This window comes from Rana temporaria, chromosome 9 (assembly GCF_905171775.1).
Source record: "Rana temporaria chromosome 9, aRanTem1.1, whole genome shotgun sequence".
NCBI lineage: Eukaryota > Metazoa > Chordata > Amphibia > Anura > Ranidae > Rana > Rana temporaria.
Window position 1 is genome coordinate 12,555,694 of NC_053497.1, and position 20,152 is coordinate 12,575,845.

Genomic DNA, 20,152 nt, shown 5'->3' on the forward strand with positions numbered 1-20,152 from the left:
CTCCCCTCTCTCACTCTCAACCTCCACACCCCTCCTCTCTCTCACCCTTCCCTCTTAACCCCCCTCACCCCATCTCTCTCTCTCCCCTCTCAACCCCCACACCCCTCATCTCTCTTACTCTCCCCATCCCCTACCAACCCCCACACCCATCCTCTCTCTCACCCTCCCCGCTCAACCCCCTCATTCCTCCCCTCTCTCACTCTCAACCTCCACACCCATCCTCTCTCTCACCCTCCCCTCTCAACCCCCATACCCCTAATCTCTCAACCCCCATACCCATCCTCTCTCTCACCCCCCACACCCCTCCCCTCTCAACCCCCACACCCCTCCCCTCTCAACCCCCACACCCCTCCCCTCTCTCTCCCCTCTCAACCCCCATACCCCTCATCTCTCACCCTACCCTCTCAACCCCACACCCCTCCTCTCTCTCACCCTCCCCCTCTAAACCCCCATACCCCTCATCTCTCCCCTCTCAACCCCCACCTCTCTCTCACCCTCTCCTCTCAACCAATCCTCTCTCTCCCCTCTCAATCCCCTCACCCCTTCCCTCTCTCACTCTCCCCTCTGAACCCCCACACCTCTCTCTCATCCTCCCCTCTCAACCCACATACCCCTCATCTCTCTTTCGGCACTAAAAGCTGTCTTTGAGCTCTAGTCAGTGCTGTTGCCTAGACCGGGATGATGCCATCAGTCTGCTGCAGGCTGAAAGAGGCATTTCCTCTCACCAGGTGATCAGACCGTACATTGTTCCCTTGTAGCAAGTCTAAAAATGTAAGTGGCTACAACAGGGGCTGATCTGTGCCAGACATTTGTCAACACAACACAAGAACTGCATGGGATCTCTAAGCCAGCCCTCTCAGTCCAGGTTCCATGCCTGTCAAATGTCTTGTTCCCTACTAGGTGCTGTGGTTTCATCTGCCGGTCCCGTGTCACTGCAGCACCCACAGGACTACAGGCATACAATGCAATGCAAGCCCATAGGACCGGCATGGGTCAAGCAATTTAAATGGTGTAATTACCTGTCGTCCATCCTTCAGATGAATGTGAAGCTTCCCGTCTCGATAGCAGACAGACTTTACCACGGCGTCCGTTAGAACATTAACCCCCTCTATGGAAAAACAAATAAAAACCATAGGATTATTCTTACCAATAATTCTCTAAGCGATAGCTCCTCCCACTTAATATTCTATAAATTACAAAAGACACCAGGCAATAATCAATGCAAATCGTCTAAAGCTGAATCTTAATCTGCTTTTATTTAGAATTACCAAATCTCCCCCCCCTTTCCCCATTATCAAAGTGCCAATGACATTTTAAACTGCTTCCTGTTCGCGTCATTGTAAAATGACAGTTGGGCGGGATCCTTACTGTTCTGGGAGGACTTCATATGACATCTTCCCAAGAATGGGCCACGTTTCGTCACGATCTGTCACACCGCTGCCGCTAGCATGTGATCGCTGTGAGCAACCACAGCAGACCACATGACAGTTGTAAACAATTAGCTAGATTCAGGTAGATGTGTGTATCTTTAAGGCGGCGTAGCGTATCGTATTTACGCTACGCCGCCGTAAGTCAGAGAGGCGAGTGCTGTATTCACAAAGCACTTGCCTCCTAAGTTACGGCGGCGTAGCGTAAATGGGGCTGGCGTAAGCACGCCTAATTCAAAATGAGGATGAGGGGGGGGCGTGTTTTATGTAAATGGATGGTGACCCAACGTGATTGGCGTTTTTTACGAACGGCGCATGCGCTGTGCGTGTACATATCCCAGTGTGCATTGCTTCAAAGTACGCCGCAAGGACGTATTGGTTTTGACGTGAACGTAAATGACGTGCAGCCCCTTTCACGGACGACTTACGACGTAAATTTTTCAAATTTTGACGCGGGTACGACGGCCATACTTAACATTGACTAGGCCAGCTATTTGTTCGACTAACTTTACGCCGGGAAACGCCTTACGTAAACGGCGTATCTTTACTGTGGCGGGCAAGCATACGTTCGTGAATCAGCGTATCTTGCCGATTTACGCATTCTAGGCGTAAATCAGCGTTTACGCCCCTAGTGGCCGGAGGAACTAGACAGCTAAGATACGACGGCGCAGGCCGTCGTATCTTAGCTAGGTTTAAGTGTATCTCAGTTTGAGAATACACTTAAACTTGCCGGTTCCCTACTGCGGATGCGCGACTCGTGCTGCGCTGTCCCACTGGTCCCTGCTGTCTTCTGGGACCTGTGCGTCTCCTAGAAGACAGCGGTGTGACGGAGAAGGCCACGGAAGAGGCGTAGATCCCCGGAAGTGGGAGCAAAATACCTGTATTAGACAGGTATCTGCTCCCCCTGAAAGGTGCCAAATGTGACACAGAGGGGGGGGGGGGGGGGTTAAGGAGGATTCGGAAAAAAGCGGAAGTTCCATTTTTGGGTGGAACTCCACTTTAAGAATTAATTCAGAACAGCTTTGTTGACATTCTGCTCACATGATCTCCCAGCCGATCAAAGCGGCCGGGTACCAGCAACCACAATTGGTTGTGTCCCGAGGACTCAGGATTCACAGAAGCGGCACGCTGCGCATGTGCCAAGTGACATGTGGGTACATCACTTAGCCTGCAGCTGCCGGCCATCCGCAATGCATGTACTTGTGAGTGGTCGGCAACTAATTAAAGGTAAATACCCCTAACATGACAGCTGCCAGTATGATGCACTTTAGTCCTGGGGTTAGGTCTCCCCCCAGTCTACGCGTTGGCCAACCACAAGACGCATTTTGGGTTTTGTGAATGATCGAGGGTAGTAAGAGGGAATTAAAATACGTAACCACTTAAGGACCGGACCAATATGCTGCTAAATGACCCAAGGGGTTTTTACAATTCGGCACTGCGTCGCTTTAACAGACAATTGCGCGGTCGTGCGACGTGGCTCCCAAACAAAATTGGCGTCCTTTTTCCCCACAAATAGAGCTTTCTTTTGGTGGTATTTGATCACCTCTGCAGTTTTTATTTTTTGCGCTATAAACAAAAATAGAGCGACAATTTTGAAAAAAATGCAATATTTTTTACTTTTTGCTATAATAAATATCCCCCAAAAACATATATACATTTTTTTTCCTCAGTTTAGGCCGATACGTATTCTTCTACCCATTTTTGGTAAAAAAAAAAAAATCGCAATAAGCGTTTATCGATTGGTTTGCACAAAATTTATAGCGTTTACAAAATAGGGGATAGTTTTATTTTATTTTTTTACTACTAATGGCGGCGATCAGCGATTTTTTTCATGACTGCGACATTATGGTGGACACTTCGGACACTTCGGACAATTTTGACCATTGTCCTTTTCACAGCAAAAAATGCATTTAAATTGCATTGTTTATTGTGATAATGACAGTTGCAGTTTGGGAGTTAACCACAGGGGGCGCTGTAGGAGTTAGTGTTCACCTAGTGTGTGTTTACAACTGTAGGGGGGTGTGGCTGTAGGACTGACGTCATCGATCAAGTCTCCCTATAAAAGGGATCACTCGATCGATGCAGCCGCCACAGTGAAGCACGGGGAAGCTGTGTTTACATACGGCTCTCCCCGTTCTTCAGCTCTGGGGAGCAATCGCGAGGGGGCGGCTAGAAACGAATAGCCGCACCCTCGTCCCGGATCGCTCCTGAAGCCACGGGAACCGCCGCATGTATAGGGGGGGCGTCCCGATCGGACCCCCGACCCACGTCTAGGCAGGGACGTACAGGTACGCCAATGTGCCTGTGCGTGCCATTCTGCCGACGTATATGTACATGCGGCGGTCCGGAAGTGGTTAAAAAACAAAGTAGAAAAACAAGGACACACGAGCCACGACTTACCTCTCTTCACTTTCTCGGTGGTCCAATGACTTAGGTACTCTGGGAGAACTTTGCCCATATTTCCGCTCTCGGGGAACACCTGGTTCACTTCCAGACCCGACTTTTGTCCTATAGAAGATAAAGGTGATGGGTCACCCTCTTATTGTACACCATGTAACACCCAAACACCCCACACCGGAGATCTGCTCACCTCGATGTCCCAGAGCGCAGGCCAGCTCGCTGCCTAGAAAGCCGCCGCCAATGACTGTAATGGAGCCGATGGTGGAGGAGAGTTTCTCCAGATCACGAAAGTCAGACACCTAAAATCAAATAAAGAGACAAAAAATAAAATACTTTCAGCACAAAAAAAAATAAAAAATCATAGCACAAGTTTCATTTTTGGAATACACAACAAACCTTTCTAAATAACGTTGTTCTTCGTTTCACCTCCTCGCTGGCTCGTTCTATGGCTGGAAGATTACGAGGAGTGCCCCCTAAGGAAAGAAAAGAGCTTAAAAAAAAAAAAAAAAAAAAACACTTTCATAAAAAACTTGTATCCGTAGCAGTTAACCCCTTCCATACAGGGCATTTTCACCCCCTTCCTGCCCAGACCAATTTTTAGTGCTGTTGCACTTTGAATGACAATTGCGCAGTCATGCAACACTGTACCCAAACTAAATCTTTATGTTTTTCCCCCCACAAATAGAGCTTTAGTTTGGTGGTATTTGATCATCTCTGCAGTTTTTATTTTTTGCGCTAGAAACAAAAGAAGAGTGACAATTAAAAAAAAAAAAACAAAAAAAAAAACACAATATTTTTTACTTTTTTTAATTTAATAAATATCAAAAAAAAAAAAAAAAAAAAAAAATTTTTTTCTCAGTTTAGGCTGATGCATATTCTTCTACATATTTTTGGTAAAAAAAAAAAAACACAATAATCGTATATTGATTGGTTTGCGCAAAAGTTATAGCGTCTACAAAAATAGGTTATAGATTTATGGCATTTTATTTTATTAATTGTTTTACTAGTATTGGCGGCGATTTGCGATTTTTTATTGTGACCGTGACATTGCGGCAAACACATCGGACACTTTTGACACGTTTTTGGGACCATTCACATTTATACAGCGATTAGTGCTATAAATATGCATTACTGTGTAAATGTGACTGGCAGGGAAGGGGTTAACCACTAGGAGGTGCTGAAGGGGTTAATATGTTCCCTAAGGTGTGTTCTAACTGTAGGTGGGAGGGGACTCACAAGGGGAGGAGACCGATGTGTGTTCCTCTGTACTGGGAACACACATCAGTCTCCTCACCGCTGACAGGAGGTGGATCTGTGTGTTTACACACACAGATCCACACTCCTGCCGTGATCACAGGCAATCGCGGGTGCCCGGCAGCAATCGCAGCCGCCGGGCACCTGCGCTGGGTCACGAGCGGTGCCGCGGGCACGCCCTAGATTGCCGGGAACACAGGACGTCATATGACGTCCACCCGGTTCGAGGGAGTGTTCTTGCCGGCGTCACTGCTGGAGTGACTGCTGGGAGGGGAGGGGGGAGTGGAGTTCTGGAGTTACTGCTGCGAGGGTAAGCGGGAGGACCGGCTGAGTCACTGCTGGGGAGGGGATACAGGGTAAGCTGGGCTGCTCTATCATTGCTGGTAAGGGGAAAGAAGGATGAGCTGAACTGCAGAGACACTGCTGGGCGGGAAAAGACTGGGGGGAGCCCGAGATGCTCACTCACTGCTGGGAGGGTGGGAGGAAGGAAGGTGAGCTGAAATGCAGGGTCACTGCAGGTAATGGTGGAGTGAAAATTCACTGCCAGAATAGGGAGCGCTGGGAACTCAGCTGCTATGTCAAGGATGGCCAAGGGGGGGTTCAGAGTGAACAAGCAACCGCATCAGTGCTGGGAGAGGGAAATTGAGCTGCTAGGTCACTGCTGGGAGGTGAGCTGCTGAGTGGATGAAGCAGAGTAAGGGTTCTTGCATTCAAAAACATAAGCAGCAAAGTCTGTTTTGTTTGCAGGTCATTACGAATCCTCTATCTCCAGAACAGATTATGGGGCAGATCTACAAAGAAATTCCGCCGGCGTATCTATTGATACACCGGCGTAATTTCAAAATTCCCGTATTGAATCCTCAAAACTAGATACAACGGCATCTCGGCTAGACCTGACAAGCGTACGTCTTCGTACGCCGTCGGATCTAAGCCGCAATTTTTCGGCGGCCGCTAGGTGGCGTTCCCGTCGAAATCCGCGTCGAGTATGCAAATTAGCTATTTACGGCGATCCACGAACGTACGTCCGGCCGGAGCTTTTTGTTACGTCGTTTGAGTTCCGCTTTTTCCGGCGTATAGTTAAAGCTGCTGCTCTGAGGCGTACTCAATGTTAAGTATGGCCGTCGTTCCCGCGTACAATTTTGAATTTTTTAGGTCGTTTGCGCAAGTCGTTCGCGAATAGGAATTTGCGTCGAATGACGTCACCGTCGTAAGCATTGGCGGATTCCGGTTTAATTTCGAGCATGCGTACTGGGACACCCCCAGGGACAGCGCATGCGCAGTTAAAAAAACGTTTACGTCGGGTCACGATGTATTAACATAAAACACGCCCCCATTACATCCATTTGAATTCCGCGCCCTTACGCCGCGAGAGATACACTACGCCGCCGTAACTTACGGCGCGGATTCTTTGTGGATTAAAAAAAAAAAAAAAAAAAAGATAAGTTACGGCGGCGTAGCGTATCTTAGATACGCTGCGCCCGGTGCAGATGTATGTACAAAAGAAATGTATGTCCATTCTTATCAATGTATTTAACAGAAAGTGTTCCGCCATACCTGTAGCAAGCAAACATTTGTCATAGGAGATAAAGGTTCCGTCATCCAGCTTTACCTTGTTCTCCCGGACATCCAAATGTACGACCTAAAAAAAATAAAAAAAAAATCAATCATATTAAGACTATGCAAGATTAGTTGAATTATGGGAAGAAACATATGAAAAATAAAGAATTTATAAAAAAAAAAAAATGGCATTTTGTTTCTATGAATGTAATTTGTACACTTATCATTGTCTCATTTCTCTATTAGGAGTTCCTAAATGTTGGAATGTAAAATTTACATTTCATGTACATCTCTCCAATGTTGCTCTTCTTACTTTTCCATCCAATAGAACACATAGCGCAGAGCCCCTGCGAGTTCACAGGCAATACTGGTGACCCGTCCTTTGTCCTCAGCTTCCACAATACAGGTCCTCTTTACAAGAACATTAACATTGTATATACAGTAATAACAAGAATACAAATCTCACCTTTTTACCGGTCAGCACTGAAACTCCTCCATGTTCGGTAGACATGAGCTCCTCGGGAGACACATAGAAGGACGGGGGCTGAAAAAAGATGCTGTGCAGAAGAGTGCAATTATTGAACTATGCTACTAACTATGACATGAAACAAAACTAATTGTCATTTTCATTTGACATTATATTGAAAGTCATCTTATTAATTTTGAAGACTATATTTATTCTCTGTCCCATTTGCCTTCTATCTTCTACATGAGGGGGTCTCCATGCAAGAGCTGCACAGCATAGTTTACAAAAATTCCTGGGTTTCCCCGATAGGGGCCCTCCTTGCGACAGGTATCCCCCCAAGCCAGGGGGGCCCTCCTTGCGACAGGTATCCCCCCCAAAGCCAGGGGGGCCCTCCTTGCGACAGGTATCCCCAAAGCCAGGGGGGCCCTCCTTGCGAAAGGTATCCCCCAAAGCCAGGGGGGCCCCTCCTTGCGACAGGTATCCCCAAAGCCAGGGGGGCCCCTCCTTGCGACAGGTATCCCCAAAGCCAGGGGGGCCCTCCTTGCGACAGGTATCCCCAAAGCCAGGGGGGCCCTCCTTGCGACAGGTATCCCCAAAGCCACGGGGACCCCTCCTTGCGACAGGTATCCCCAAAGCCACGGGGGCCCCTCCTTGCGACAGGTTTCCCCCCCAAGCCAGGGGGGCCATCCTTGGGACAGGTTTCCCCCCCCAAGCCAGGGGGGCCATCCTTGGGACAGGTTTCCCCCCCAAGCCAGGGGGGCCATCCTTGGGACAGGTTTCCCCCCCCCAAGCCAGGGGGGCCATTCTTGGGACAGGTTTCCCCCCCCAAGCCAGGGGGGCCATTCTTGGGACAGGTTTCCCCCCCCCAAGCCAGGGGGGCCATTCTTGGGACAGGTTTCCCCCCCAAGCCAGGGGGGCCATCCTTGGGACAGGTTTCCCCCCCAAGCCAGGGGGCCCATCCTTGGGACAGGTTTCCCCCGAGCCAGGGGGCCCTCCTTGATACAGGTATCCCCCAAGCCAGGGGGGCCATCCTTGGGACAGGTTTCCCCCAAGCCAGGGGGCCCTCCTTGATACAGGTATCCCCCCAAGTCAGGGAGGCCATCCTTGAGACAGGTATCCCCCAAGCCAGGGGGCCCTCCTTGATACAGGTATCCCCCTTGCCTCCCGTTTCCCATCAGGGTCCCCCTCCTTACCTCCCGTTTCCCATCAGGGTCCCCCTCCTTACCTCCCGTTTCCCATCAGGGTCCCCCTCCTTACCTCCCGTTTCCCATCAGGGTCCCTCAATACATCAACGTCCTCATCAAGGTGCCCCCTTACATCATGGTCCCCATCAGAGTGCCCCCTTACATCAGAAGCAGAAACCATACACAGCTGACCTTAATCCCCAATTGGCGCACATTGAGGATACACCACTGACCCTAGCTGCAAACCAGATAAAATCTTGTATTGGGCCGAATGTAGCCTGGGGCCATAGTTTGGGGACCCCGACTCTATACACAGCAGGAAGTGAGAGGAGATTTCTTCAAAAGTGAGAAAAATCCCTCCTCACAAGTGTCCCCATTGGAAGACTTTGGCCCAGATTCTCGTACATGGGCGTAAAACTGTGCGGGCGTAACGTATCTGGTTTACGTTACGCCGCCGCAAGTTTTGCAGGCAAGTGCTTTATTCACAAAGAACTTGCCTGTAAAGTTGCGGCGGCGTAGCGTAAATCCCCCGGCGCAAGCCCGCCTAATTCAAATGAGCCGGGTAGGGGGCGTGGAGCATTTAAATTAGGCGCGTTCCCGCGCCGAACGTACTGCGCATGCGCCGTCCGTAAAATATCTCAGGGTGCATTGCTCCAAATGACGTCGCAAGGACGTCATTGGTTTCGACGAGAACGTAAATGGCGACTTACGCAAACAACGTAAATTTTAAAATATTTCGACGCGGGAACGACGGCCGTACTTAACATTGGTTGCCCCTCAAATAGCAGGGGCAACTTTACGCGTCGCAAATCTAACGTAAACATCGTAACTTCACTGCGTCGACCGCGCGTACGTTTGGGAATTCGCGTATTTTGCTAATTTGCATACTCGACGGGGAAAACGACGGAGGCGACACCTAGCGGAAAAAAAAAAAAAAAAAAAATTGTATTTAAAGCGGGAGTTCACCCATTTGTAAAAAAAATTTTTTTCTCCCCTTAGCTTCCTGCTCGTTCGGTCTAGGGGAATCGGCTATTTGTATTAAATTATGAGCAGTACTTACCCGTTTTCGAGATGCATCTTCTTCCGTCGCTTCCGGGTATGGGTCTTCGGGAGCAGGCGTTCCTTCTTGATTGACAGTCTTCCGAGAGGCTTCCGACGGTCGCATCCATCGCGTCACTCGTAGCCGAAAGAAGCCGAACGTCGGTGCGGCTCTATACTGCGCACCGACGTTCGGCTTCTTTCGGAAAATCGTGACGCGATGGATGCGACCGTCGGAAGCCTCTCGGAAGCCTGTCAATCAAGAAGGAACGCCCATTTCCGAAGCCCATACCCGGAAGCGACGGAGAAGATGCATCTCGTAAACGGGTAAGTACTGCACATATTTTAAAATAAATAGCCGATTCCCCTAGTAAAAACGAGCAGGAATCTAAGGGGGAAAAGTGCCCTCTAAGGGTGAACCCCCGCTTTAAGATCCGACAGCGCAAGAGCCTTACGCCTGTCGGATCTAATGGATATCTATGCGTAACTGATTCTAAGAATCAGTCGCATAGATACGACGGCCCAGATTAGGACTTACGACGGCGTACATTGCGTTGCGCCGTCGTAAGCCCTTTGAGAATCTGGGCCTTTCTTTCTATTCCAGTTCTGGCGACAACTTAAAATGTGGGATTTGCCCTCAATTTTGGTCACCAGGAGAACCAGAGGAAGAATCTCCTTTAGTGGGGACACAGACAGGAATACAACCCTGACAGGGGTTCTAACCCTTCACCACTATATCCAAAACAGTTTTTATCTTTAGATAGACTTGAAGACGAAAGCACAAACATTGTTAAGTTGCGCTAGCACATTATATGCAGATGACTCCTCCCACCTCCTCTCTTTGCCATTCCATTGCTTGAACCGTAGAGTTTCAGGAACATTAGTGTCATCGGAGAACCAAAGTTCCTTAGAGAGCGGTGGTCTCATATACGGCTGGTCTGCTTCGTCTGTAACAATGAGGACCTAAAAGAATTATGGAATAACTTTTTTTAAGACAAGAGAAAAACCAAAACCAAGTGTAAAGTAACAGGACCAGGTAATGCATCAATCTATATGATCATACCCCTTAATTCTTATCAATTATTCTTTTTTATAATTAAAATAATTAACATCAGATTATAATAAAAATAAGAAATAATTATTCATAACCACTTCATTACTGGGCACTTAAACCCAGTGGCGTATCTAGGGTATGGCAGCCATGGCAAGTGCCATGGGCGCCATATGAAGGGGGCGCTGTTGAGTGGCTGGGCAGCAAGGCACTTACCAGGGTCTGAGGGTCTCTTCTTCCCTCCTCCTGAGCATAGGCAGGATCTCCTTTTCAGCACCTTTGCTAATGGACAATGGCAGCGCTATCCTTGCTGCGTTCAGCCACAGCCCTCCCCTGTTCTCCCAGGCTCTCCCATTCCATCTGGTCGGATTGGCAGCGCACAAAGAAGAAGGAGGAACATCAGTTTCTCCCTCTCCTCTGTGAAAACTGAGGCCTTCAGTGATAAAGATTTCATCACTTCCAGTTCTGCATTTACCTGGCCTTGGAGGGCAGAGGAGGGATCAGGGGTTTAACCCCAGATGTCTCCATAAAGAGGATATGTCACTACCCAAGGTATCACAAGGGATGATAAATATCACTAGTATTGTTAGCTGTTTTTTTTGTTAAGGTTATCTGAAAGAAGGGTTTCAAATGTTTCGACAGGGGCGCAGTTTCAGTGCTTGCCATAGGCGCTATTTTCACTAGATACGCCTCTGCTTAAACCCCCTTCGTGCCCAGACCAATTTTCAGCTTTCAGCACTGACACATTTTGAATGACAATTGCGCGGTCATACAACACTGTACCCAAATTATATTTTTATAATTTTTTTCCCACAAATAGAGCTTTTTTTTTTATGGTATTTGATCACCTCTGCAATTTTTATTTTTTGCGCTATAAACATTAAAAAACAGAAAATTTTGAAAAAAAAAAAAACCACAATATTTTTTACTTTTTGTTATAATAAAATCCCATTTTTAAAAAAAATAAAATACAAATTTCCCTCAGTTTAGGCCGATACGTATTCTTCTACATATTTTTGTTAAAAAAAAAATAATAATAAAAAAAAAAAAAAATCGCAATAAAGTGTATATTGATTGGTTTGCGCCTTTATTTTTGTTTTTTTACTAGTAATGGCGGCGATCTGCAATTTTTTTGTCAGGCCTGCGATATTGCGGTGGACGTATCGGACACTTTTGACACAATTTTGGGACTATTCACATTTATACAGCGATCAGTGCTATAAAAATGCACTAATTACTGTATAAATGTGACTGGCAGTGAAGGGGTTAACACTAGGGGGTGAGGAAGGGGTTAAATGTATTCCCTGGGTGTGTTCTTACTGTGTGGGGGGAGGGGACTGACTGGGGGAGGTGACCGATGCTGTGTCCCTATGTAAAGGGACACAGATCGGCACACGCATCGGCTGCCGAGCGATGTGCCGGGCACGTTGTTTCCCCGCTGCGCGCCCCCAGCGGCGCGCACAGGGAATGACAACAAAAGGACGTCCAAAGACGTCCACTTGGCACTTGAGAGCCGCGCTGTGGACATCTTTCGTCCATAGCGCGGATCCCAAGTGGTTAATCATTACACAAAGTATCTACACATTTCTATATTGCATTCTGCTTTTGAGCCAGCAGGTGGAGCTTTTTAGGCACCTTTTAACCTATTTGAAGGCTCTCCAATTGCTTCTTTGGCCTCAAGCTGAATTGAACGCCCCCCCGAGTGAACCACTTGGATGAATGAGCAAGATTTCTGGCTCCCAGGTGTCTTCTATACAGGTAACGAGCTGCGATTAGGAGGACTCTTTTAAAGGGAGTGCTCCTAATCTCAGCTTGTTCCCTGTATAAAAAAAAAGACACCTGTCCACAGAAGCAATCAGATTCCAATCTCTCCACCATGGGGCCAAGACCAAAGACATGTCCAAGGACGCCAGGGACAAGATTGTAGACCTACACAAAGCTGGAGCAAGGCACCAACTGTTGTCACCTCTCACCAAGCTGCTTGGCGATAGTCTTGTAGCCCATTCCAGCCTTGTGTAGGTCTCCAATCTTCTCCCTGACATCCTTGGACAGCTCTCTGGTCTTGGCCATGGTGGAGAGATTGGAATCTGATTGGTTGATTGCTTCTGTGGACAGGTGTCTTTTATACAGGTAACAAGCTGAGATTAGGAGCACTCCCTTTAAGAGAGTGCTTCTAATCTCAGCTTGTTACCTGTATATAAAAACACCTGGGAGCCAGAAATCTATATTTTTTGCTAGAAAATTACTCAGAACCCCCAAACATTTATAATATATATATATATATATATATATATATATATATATATATATATATATATATATATATATATGCAATTTTTTGGGAAAAAAATACACTTCACCCAATAAAAAAATAAAAAAACATGAAAAACCAGTAAAGTTATCCCAATACTTTTGTATATTGTGAACGATGATATTATGCCGAGTAAATAGATACCGATCATGTTAAGGTTTAACCACTTAAGACCCGGACCTTTAGTCAGCTAAAGGACCTGGCCAGTTTTTACAATTCGGCACTGCGTTGCTTTAACTGACAATTACGCGGTCGTGCGACATGGCTCCCAAACAAAATTGGCGTCCTTTTTTCCCCACAAATAGAGCTTTCTTTTGGTGGTATTTGATCACCTCTGCTGTTTTTATTGTTTGCTCCATTAACAAAAATAGAGCGACAATTTTGAAAAAAATGCAATATTTTTTACTTTTTGCTATAATAAATATCCCCCAAAAACATATAAAAAAAAAAAATGTCCACAGTTTAACCACTTAAGGACCACCGCATGTACATATACGTCCACAATATGGCACGTACAGGCACATGGGCGTATAGGTACGTCCTCGCCTATTAGCGGGTGGGGGGTCCGATCGGGACCCCCCCCGCTACATGCGGTGGTCGGGTCCGCTCGGGGAGCGATCCGGGACCACGGCGCGGCTATTTGTTTATAGCCGCTCCGTCGCGATCGCTCCCCGGAGCTGAAGAACGAGGAGAGCCGTGTGTAAACACGGCTTCCCCGTCCTTCACTATGGCGGCGCATCGATCGCGTCATTCCCTTTATAGGGAAGACACGATCGATGACGTCATTCCTACAGCCACACCCCCAAACAGTTGTAAACACATACTAGGTGCACCCTAACTCCTACAGCGCCACCTGTGGTTAACTCCCAAACTGCAACTGTCATTTTCACAATAAAGAATGCAATTTAAATGCATTTTTTGCTGTGAAAATGACAATGGTCCCAAAAATGTGTCAAAATTGTCCGAAGTGTCCGCCATAATGTCGCAGTCACGAAAAAAATTGCTGATCGCCGCCATTAGTAGTAAAAAAAAAATAAAAAATAAAAATGCAATAAAACTATCCCCTATTTTGTAAACACTATAAATTTTGCGCAAACCAATCGATAAACGCTTATTGCGATTTTTTTTACTAAAAATAGGTAGAAGAATACGTATCGGCCTAAACTGAGGAAAAAAATGTTTTTATATATGTTTTTGGGGGATATTTATTACAGCAAAAAGTAAAAAATATTGCTTTTTTTTCAAAATTGTCGCTCTATTTTTGTTTATAGCGCAAAAACTAAAAACCGCAGATGTGATCAAATACCACCAAAAGAAAGCTCTATTTGTGGGGAAAAAAGGACGCCAATTTTGTTTGGGAGCCACGTCGCACGACCGCGCAATTGTCTGTTAAAGCGACGCAGTCCCGAACTGTAAAAACACCTTGGGTCTTTAGGCTGCATATTGGTCCGGGGCTTAAGTGGTTAAGGCCGATACGTATTCTTCTACATATTTTTGGTTAAAAAAAAAAAAATCGCAATAAGCGTTTAACGATTGGTTTGCGCAAAATGTATAGCGTTTACAAAATAGGGGATAGTTTTATTGCATTTTTATGAATTATTTTTTTTAATACTAATGGCGGCGATCATCGATTTTTTTCGTGACTGCGACATTATGGCGGACACTTCGCACAATTTTGACACATTTTTGGGACCATTAAAATGCATTAAAAATGCATTGTTTACTGTGAAAATGACAATTGCAGTTTGGGAGTTAACCAAAAGGGGGCGCTGAAGGGGTTAAGTGTGACCTCATTTGTGTTTCTAACTGTAGGGGGTGTGGCTGTAGGTGTGACGTCATTGATTGCGTTTCCCTATAAAAGGGATCACACGATCAATGACGGCGCCACAGTGAAGAACGGGGAAGCTGTGTTTACACACAGCTCTCCCCGTTCTTCAGCTCCGGGGAGCGATCGCGGGACTCCAGCGGCGATCGGGTTCGCATGTCTCATGGTCATGGAGCTTCGGTCCCGCGACCCATGGCTGGGCACTTAAAGAGGACGTACCTGTACGTGCTTGTGCCCAGCCGTGCCATTCTGCCGACGTATATGTGCAGGAGGCGGTCCTTAAGTGGTTAAAATTGCGCACGCTCGTGGAATGGCGACAAACTATGGTTCTTAAAAAAATCTCCATAGTTAAACCACCACCCTACGCATTTCGTCATAAGACGTTGTCATGAGAATTTTATTGTACAGGATGATGTGACACACCTAGCCTCCACCCTACACATTTCGTCATCATAAGACGTTGACAATGGCGGTTTATTGTACAGGATGATGTCAGAGCAGCTGATTGAGGGGGACCGGATTCATGAAAAGGAGAAAGACTGCTGAAGCAAGAAAGTTTATCACGTTATTTATCAAGTCGTATTTAAACTTCAGCCCCTGCATCCCAATTGGCATGGGGATGCACAGAGCACTTGGTCATCCTCGTGCAGGGAAACACCGCCCCCACATGGAAGTACACTGTAGTACATCCCCATGTGAAAGAGGCCAAAATGTCCTTATTGGCCTACTCCTTCCAGCTCAGCGATGTGCCAACTATGAACAAAAATATAGAGAAGAGGCCATATCTGCATACTTCAAAAATATCGCTGGCAAGTCACCTTTGCTCCTGGATCCCGGGCGCGTATAGATCGAGCTGCAGCAAACGACGCGGTCCCTCCTCCAATCAGAAGGAAGGGCACATGGGACGGCAATGCTAGCGGTGCAACTTTCGCTTCTGAGGCTTCTAAAACAAAAGAGAGTTAGAAATTGTGGATGTAATAGAAAAGGAGAAAAATAAAAAAAATAAAAGCAAAAAACCTGTACAAACACTCCCGTCTCCTACCTTGTTTATCTACATCGGCTTTGGCGAGTTCTGAAAAAAAAAGACATAAAATAACAATAAAGAATTATTTCAGGATTTCTTCACACAATACTTTATCTATGCCATGCTGATTCCTCTAGGGCAGTGATAGAGAACCTCGGCACCCTAAATATTTTGGTACTACATTTCCCATGATTCTCATGCACTCCGCAGTGTAGCTGAGCATCATGGGAAATGTAGTTCCAAAAAATCTGGGGTGCCGAGGTTCACCATCACAGCTCTATGGTAACTTACCTGTACTACTCACTGTACTTTCACCTCTCTCTACAATAAAACAAAAAATAACAAAAATAAAAAACAATGCAAACAAATCAGTAAAAACAATAAACCCATATAGGGGTGTAATAAGGGCCGCTGACAAGGAAGCACAGCCAGCCCTCCTGTACCGGGCCCCATCCGTTCAAAAAAAGGGGGGGGGGGCACCCGCTAAGCAAAAGGTCTGGCTGTACTTGTTTGTCTCCCCCTGCAGGGCTGTCAGCTTCTCTTCCTCCCACCCGCTGCACTACAGGAGGATTGGTCCAAGCACATGTGCCCCTTCCATCTGCTGTCCAGGCCCCCTCCCCCTGTGTGCCCCTTCCTCCCTCCAGTGCTGCTGGCTTCCCTCCTCTTCCTCCGGCTGCACTGCATAAGATTTGGTCCCAACACATGTGCCCCTTCCATCAGTTGCCCGGGCCCCCCTGTGTGTCCCTTTCCCCCGGCTTCCCTGCACTCCCTCCCTTTGGCTGCACTGCAGGGGGACTGGTCCTTGCACATGCACCCCCTTCCATCTGCTGTCCAGGCCCCTGTGTGCGCCCTATCCACCCCTGTGCTGCTAGCTTTCCTCCTCCCCCTTCCTGCACTGCAGGGGGATTGGTCCTAGCACATGTGCCCCTTCCATCTGCTGTCCAGGCCCCCTCCCCCTGTGTGTCCCTTCCTCCCTCCCTCCCTCCAGCGCTGCTGTCTTCCCTCCTCTCCCTCCGGCTGCACTGCAGAAGATTTGGTCCCAACCAACACATGTGCCCCTTCCATCTGCTGCCAAGGCACAGCCCCCCACCCCCCTGTGTGTCCCTTCATCTCTCCCTCCAGTGCTGCTGGCTTCCCTCCTCTCCCTCCGGCTACACTGCAGAAGATTTGGTCCCACCACATGTGCCCCTTCCATCTGCTGTACGCCCCCCCCCCCCCCCCCTGTGTGCCCCTTTCCCCTGGCTTCCCTGCTCTCCTCTCATGCTGGCTGTGGGTAGACAGGGGGTGTTTCAGGATGGAGAGTGGGGTAAGCGGGCAGTAAATGTCATTTACTGGCCCCTTCCATTCCTGAATGAACACGGTGAGTAACCGGTACCAATCACTCACTGTGTTCATTTGTCACCAAAGCAGAGTAAGCTGTGTTTACTATGCTTCAGTTTGTGAATGAGCCTGGAAAGCCTTGGAGAGCTTCCTATTCATTCATCTGTACAGCTGAGGCTACAGAGAAATCTATGTCCTCGGTCACTTTCAGCCAGGGGGAAGGGGTCCCCGTCAGGTAGGCAGTATGGGGCCCCCCCGTGATATCTAACAGCAGCCCTGGGTGTCATATGCAACACGGTTTTCAGGCTAGGATTCGATTTTAGACTTCTAGAAATCTGACCTGAAGCCTTGTCACGTTAAATAAAAATGCTAGAAACATACCACTAGTCTGTTTTATGGACTCAAGTGTGGAGATCCTCTCATTGAATCGAGATTTATCTCTGTGAAGTGTTCTGTACACCTAAGATAGGAAATATCGTTAGAAAAAAATAAAAATAAAAATGCCACACACACGTTACAATCTGATTGTACGATTCCCTTTAGATCTGCCAACAACTACATAGGGACACTCTGATTGGGACACAGTGAGGGGATCTGAAGCTCCTCCCAACGCGTGACGTCAGGAAGCGTTGAGGATTGCGACAATTTTGGTTTGAAAGTAAGCAAGCCATTGCCGGCTAGAACAAGCATCCGATCGAAGTGATCTCCGTTCTATCGCACGCTTTGGAGGCAAAGAGGAGAGATCTGGTGTCTCACAGACCTCTCCATAAAGAGGACTTAGAATGGCCCATTCTAGGGATGTCGTTTGTCCCTTGTGATAGCAGTAAAATTGGTAAAAAAAAAAAAAAAAATATAATAATAATAATAATAATAATAATAATATTTATTTTTAAAGCTACAGCATTTAGCTTTTTTAAAAAAAAAAAAATATTTTAAAGCACCCCTGTCCTGAACCCCCCCCCCCCTGCTTTCACATAAAGACTAACGCACATGTCCGTCCCAGCCGCATATGTCAACGGCGATCGCGCCACACCTGTGAGGTATCGCCACGAACATCAAAGCAAGAGAAATTTTAGCGCCAGATCTCCGGTGTAACCTTAAACTGGTAACCGGTAAAAAGTCACCTATGGAGATTTTTAACAGAAGGAGCCTATGGGGAATTTTTATTTATTTATTAGAAGGAGCCTATGGAGATTTATTTATTTATTTTTTAACAGAAAAAACCTAGGGAGATTTTTTTTTTTTTTTAACAGAAGAAATCAATGGAGATTTTTTTTATTTTAACAGACGGAACCTATGGAGATTTTTTCTTTTTAATAGAAGGAACCTATGGAGATTTATTTTTCATTTTTTTTAACAGAAGAAATCAATGGAGAGTTTTTCTTTTTAATAGAAGGAACCTATGGAGATTTGTGTTTCTTTTTTAAACAGAAGGAACCTATGGAGATTTATTTATTTAGTTTTTAAACAGAAGGAACCTACAGAGATTTTTTTTTTTTTTAACAGAAGGAACCTATGGAGATTTTTAATTTATTTATTATTTTTTTAACAGAATGAACCTATGGAGATTTTTTATTTATTTTTTTAACAGAAGGAACCTATGGAGATTTATTTATTTATTAACAGAAAAAAACCTATGGAGATTTTTTTTTTTTAACAGAAGAAATCAATGGAGATGTTTTATTTTTTTTAACAGACGGAACCTATGGAGATTTTTTCTTTTTAATAGAAGGAACCTATGGAGATTTTTTGTTTCTTTTTTAAACAGAAGGAACCTACAGAGATTTTTTATTTTTTTTACAGAAGAAACCTATGGAGATGTATTAATTTATTTTTTTACAGAAGGAACCTACAGAGATTTTTTATTTTTTTTACAGAAGAAACCTATGGAGATGTATTAATTTATTTTTTTACAGAAGGAACCTACAGAGATTTTTTTTTTACAGAAGGAACCTACAGAGATTTTTTATTTATTTATTTTAACTGAAAGAACCTATGGAGATTTATTTATGTTTTTAACAGAAGAAACCTATGGAAATGTATTTATTTAGTTTTTAAACAGAAGGAACCTACAGAGATTTTTTTTTAACAGAAAAAACCTATGGAGATTTTTTTTTTTTAACAGAAGAAATCAATGGAGATTTTTTTTTTTTTTTTTAACAGACGGAACCTATGGAGATTTTTTCTTTTTAACAGAAGGAACCTATGGAGATTTTTTCTTTTTAACAGAGGGAACCTATGGAGATTTATTAATTTATTTTTTAACAGAAGGAACCTATAGAGATTTTTTATTTATTTATTTTTAACAGAAGGAACCAATGGAGATTTATTTATATATTTTTTAACAGAAAAAAACCTATGGAGATTTATTTATTTTTTTTTAAACAGAAGGAACCTACAGAGATTTTTTCTTTTTAATAGAGGGAACCAATGGAGATGTTTTATTTATTTATTAGAAGGAGCCTATGGAGATTTTTACGTACCGTCGTTTGGCGCCGTTCTGCAGGCGTGCGCATTTTTAAAAACCTGACATGTTTGATATCTGTATACCCAGCATAACATCATCTTTTATAGATCACCAAAAAATTGGATATTACATTGTGAGCATTAAAATTCATAAAATTGTTTTATTTTTTATTCGCTTTTAAAAAAAAACGCTGCGCTAATATCACGTGGCATTAAAAAAATTTGCAACACCCACCATTTTATTCTCGAGCGATTGGATAAGTGGGAGGGGTGAGGAATGACATAAGCCATACTTTCGGAGATTCCCTTTACCTCCCACCCCATACAAGCAGTTCTGTTACTTACATATACTCCGCCCACCACCGAGACTCCTCCCACGAGGAGCCCATAATAGAGACCTCCGGACTGGGCGGGGTTCGCAGCGTTTCCAGAATGTCTCAGGAGTTGCTTGGAGGGTGAAGACGAGTGCTGAAGTAAGGAACCTGCAATAAGAGGGGCTGTCAGAAGAGGGCGCTCCACACCACGGACCGCATGTACTGAGATAATGCCAGCAGCAAGAATTATTCCCCATCCCCCCCCCCCCCCCATAGATGTCCATAGTATGCAGGTTACCAAAGGTCATGTGCTACAGCCCAGGTGTCAAACACAATGCCAGCTGGCCAAACTCGGCCATTTCATGTGGCCCTCACACCTATCCTGTAGCTGTGGCACCCCCACTCATCTCCGCCCCCCCCCACCCACCTTGTCTTAGCAGTTGGCAACAGAAAAAGAGGACAGAACTCCTCCTACAGATCCTGCACGGCTCTGTGCAGCTACGGAGAGGCTCGTC

General features: G+C 45.8%; 1 protein-coding gene across 4 annotated transcripts in view; it reads right to left on the reverse strand.

Moving 5' to 3' along the window:
• Positions 1 to 20,152, reverse strand: part of AIFM1 (apoptosis inducing factor mitochondria associated 1) — a 29,841-nt gene that overhangs the window by 8,030 nt on the left and 1,659 nt on the right. Inside the window, exons 2-13 of one of the 4 annotated variants that reach the window (XM_040322802.1) lie at positions 19,669 to 19,805; positions 17,239 to 17,317; positions 15,829 to 15,858; positions 15,556 to 15,585; positions 15,332 to 15,453; positions 10,159 to 10,289; positions 7,105 to 7,195; positions 6,636 to 6,720; positions 4,224 to 4,300; positions 4,018 to 4,126; positions 3,828 to 3,935; positions 1,020 to 1,108 (exon numbers count right to left, since the gene is read on the reverse strand). In XM_040322802.1, coding sequence (XP_040178736.1) covers positions 1,020 to 1,108; positions 3,828 to 3,935; positions 4,018 to 4,126; positions 4,224 to 4,300; positions 6,636 to 6,720; positions 7,105 to 7,195; positions 10,159 to 10,289; positions 15,332 to 15,453; positions 15,556 to 15,585; positions 15,829 to 15,858; positions 17,239 to 17,317; positions 19,669 to 19,805 — 1,088 coding nt within the window. Of the gene's footprint in view, positions 1 to 1,019; positions 1,109 to 3,827; positions 3,936 to 4,017; positions 4,127 to 4,223; positions 4,301 to 6,635; positions 6,721 to 7,104; positions 7,196 to 10,158; positions 10,290 to 15,331; positions 15,457 to 15,555; positions 15,586 to 15,828; positions 15,859 to 17,238; positions 17,318 to 19,668; positions 19,806 to 20,152 lie in introns of all 4 variants that reach the window. The other 3 variants (XM_040322801.1, XM_040322805.1, XM_040322803.1) reach the window with 3 other exon arrangements.